This window comes from Anoplophora glabripennis, unplaced genomic scaffold (genome assembly GCF_000390285.2).
Source record: "Anoplophora glabripennis isolate ALB-LARVAE unplaced genomic scaffold, Agla_2.0 scaffold561, whole genome shotgun sequence".
Classification (NCBI taxonomy): domain Eukaryota; kingdom Metazoa; phylum Arthropoda; class Insecta; order Coleoptera; family Cerambycidae; genus Anoplophora; species Anoplophora glabripennis.
This window is the reverse complement of record NW_019416670.1, coordinates 243,264-245,139: the sequence shown is the minus strand read 5'-3', so window position 1 is coordinate 245,139 and position 1,876 is coordinate 243,264. Positions and strand designations below refer to the sequence as shown.

At 34.9% G+C, this 1,876-nt stretch overlaps 1 protein-coding gene across 1 annotated transcript in view; it reads left to right on the top strand.

Annotated features, from left to right (window-relative positions):
- The first annotated feature begins 734 nt into the window (after positions 1 to 734).
- The window catches only part of LOC108914000 (clusterin-associated protein 1 homolog), an 8,185-nt gene continuing 7,043 nt past the window's right edge, over positions 735 to 1,876 (top strand). Inside the window, exons 1-2 of the mRNA XM_018719691.1 lie at positions 735 to 925; positions 981 to 1,166. Of these exons, the coding sequence (XP_018575207.1) occupies positions 740 to 925; positions 981 to 1,166 (372 nt within the window). The 5' untranslated portion in view covers positions 735 to 739. The remainder of the gene's footprint in view (positions 926 to 980; positions 1,167 to 1,876) is intronic.

The following is a 1,876-nucleotide window of genomic DNA, read 5'->3' as shown; positions in this document are numbered from 1 at the left end:
AGAAATCGTTTGCTAATATGACACTACTTGAAATGTTAAAAGAAATTTTCTAATTATGAAAAAACTGAAGACTTCGAAGTACATCTTTAATAGTGTTGTGTCTGAAAAATATGCTACCTACAACGCACACGTTCGTTTTGATGGTGGCGATATTGCAAGTTTGGTTCAATAAAGCAATATCGATTACCTTGGTAACTACGTTGTTCCTGGCGACGACGACGCTTGGTTTACAAACACTGCACCGCCAAATCGGTTGTCAAATAAAAAAATGTCATATAGGGACGTTCGCAGTAAGTATTTGAAGTTTTGAAAACTAATATAGTAATATAACAACATTTTTGGGGTATATCTGCTAATGCGAATACAAACACAGAAATTACTGTAAATCGTTCTGTAAAAAGCATCAATTATTAACGGTACCATGTATATTTATATTTAAATAATTATATTAAAAACAGCTTGAACATATTTTAAACCAACTCTTTTGCATAATTATTCTACTCGAAATAATAATCAACTGATATCGTTACATTAAAATATCGTTCTTTGAAAGATATCTTAATTATATTGGTGTAAAATTGTTTAGTTACGCTACGAGGTGTTCAGCATGAGACAAATTTAAGTTGAAAATCATAAATACTTAGTTTTTATTGAATATATTATTACTTTTATTTGTTTCTTACTTAGTTTTTGGTTCATTTTGAGTTACATTCATCTACTTATTTTAGACTTCATCGAAATGCTTAGGGCATTGGGCTATTCCACACTGGTGTCCATGGAAAGCTTTCGGAAGCCTAACTTCCCATTGGTGGCTGATTTACTTGTATGGCTAGCCAAACGTTTCGACCCTGACATCGATATTCCTCTAGAAATAGCCACCGAGGATGAAAGAGTGAAGCTTATCCACAGCGCTGCTCAGTTTATGGTAAAAAAGGCAATTTTATTTGTAAAACAACTAATTTAGTGATTTCTGCTTGTAGGCGTTGAAAGCCAATGTGAAATTGAACACCAAAAGGCTGTATCAAGCGGATGGATATGCTGTTAAAGAGCTTTTGAAGATTACGACACTCTTGTATGACGCGTTGAACATAGACGTGGAAGAAACAGAGGAAGACCGTCTGGATCACGATAGTTTCAATTTGAGAGATTTTGACATAACTGACAAGGTAATTATGATGATATAATAGTCCACAGTACAGACCAGCGGCGTAAAAACGAAAGAGACGTCCGTTTTCAAAACTATATTATTTCATTTATTATTAAATTAAACATACATTTTTTTAGTTTTAATGTATTTTAACATATTATGTAATATTTGCATAGATTATTACTTATGTTCAAAGTCAGATACGCCACTTCGTGATTCCAAAATTATTCCTTTGTGACAGAGATAAGAAGCGAATACAGTAGAGCGCCGATTATCCGAAAGCCGGTCATCCGAAACGTCGGTTAACCGAAAGCGCTTCAGACGGTAAATTCGAAATTCGCGCCAACCCGACGTTCCATGTTCACCTATACACCTAACCTCAATTTGTGTCACTGACATCAGTGTTGTTTTTAACTGTCGTGCTGTTGATTGTTGTGCTGAGTGACTTCTAGTAATGTCGGCAAAACGTAAACGTGTTGTGCTTAGTCTTTCTGACAAGCTCAATCGTATGTGCAATCCCTACTTTAGGCTATATGTTTGTTTTATACTGTACATATGTAATACTCTAGTGTGTCATTAAAAATTATTACGGTGTAATGTATTTCCTGTCCAATAAACGTGTTTTCTTTGTATCCCACCCATCCCACTACCCTAACAAAGAAGTATGTAGACGTTTCTCCAGAAATGTTCGGTTATCCGAAAAATCGATTATCCGAACACCCTCTGAAC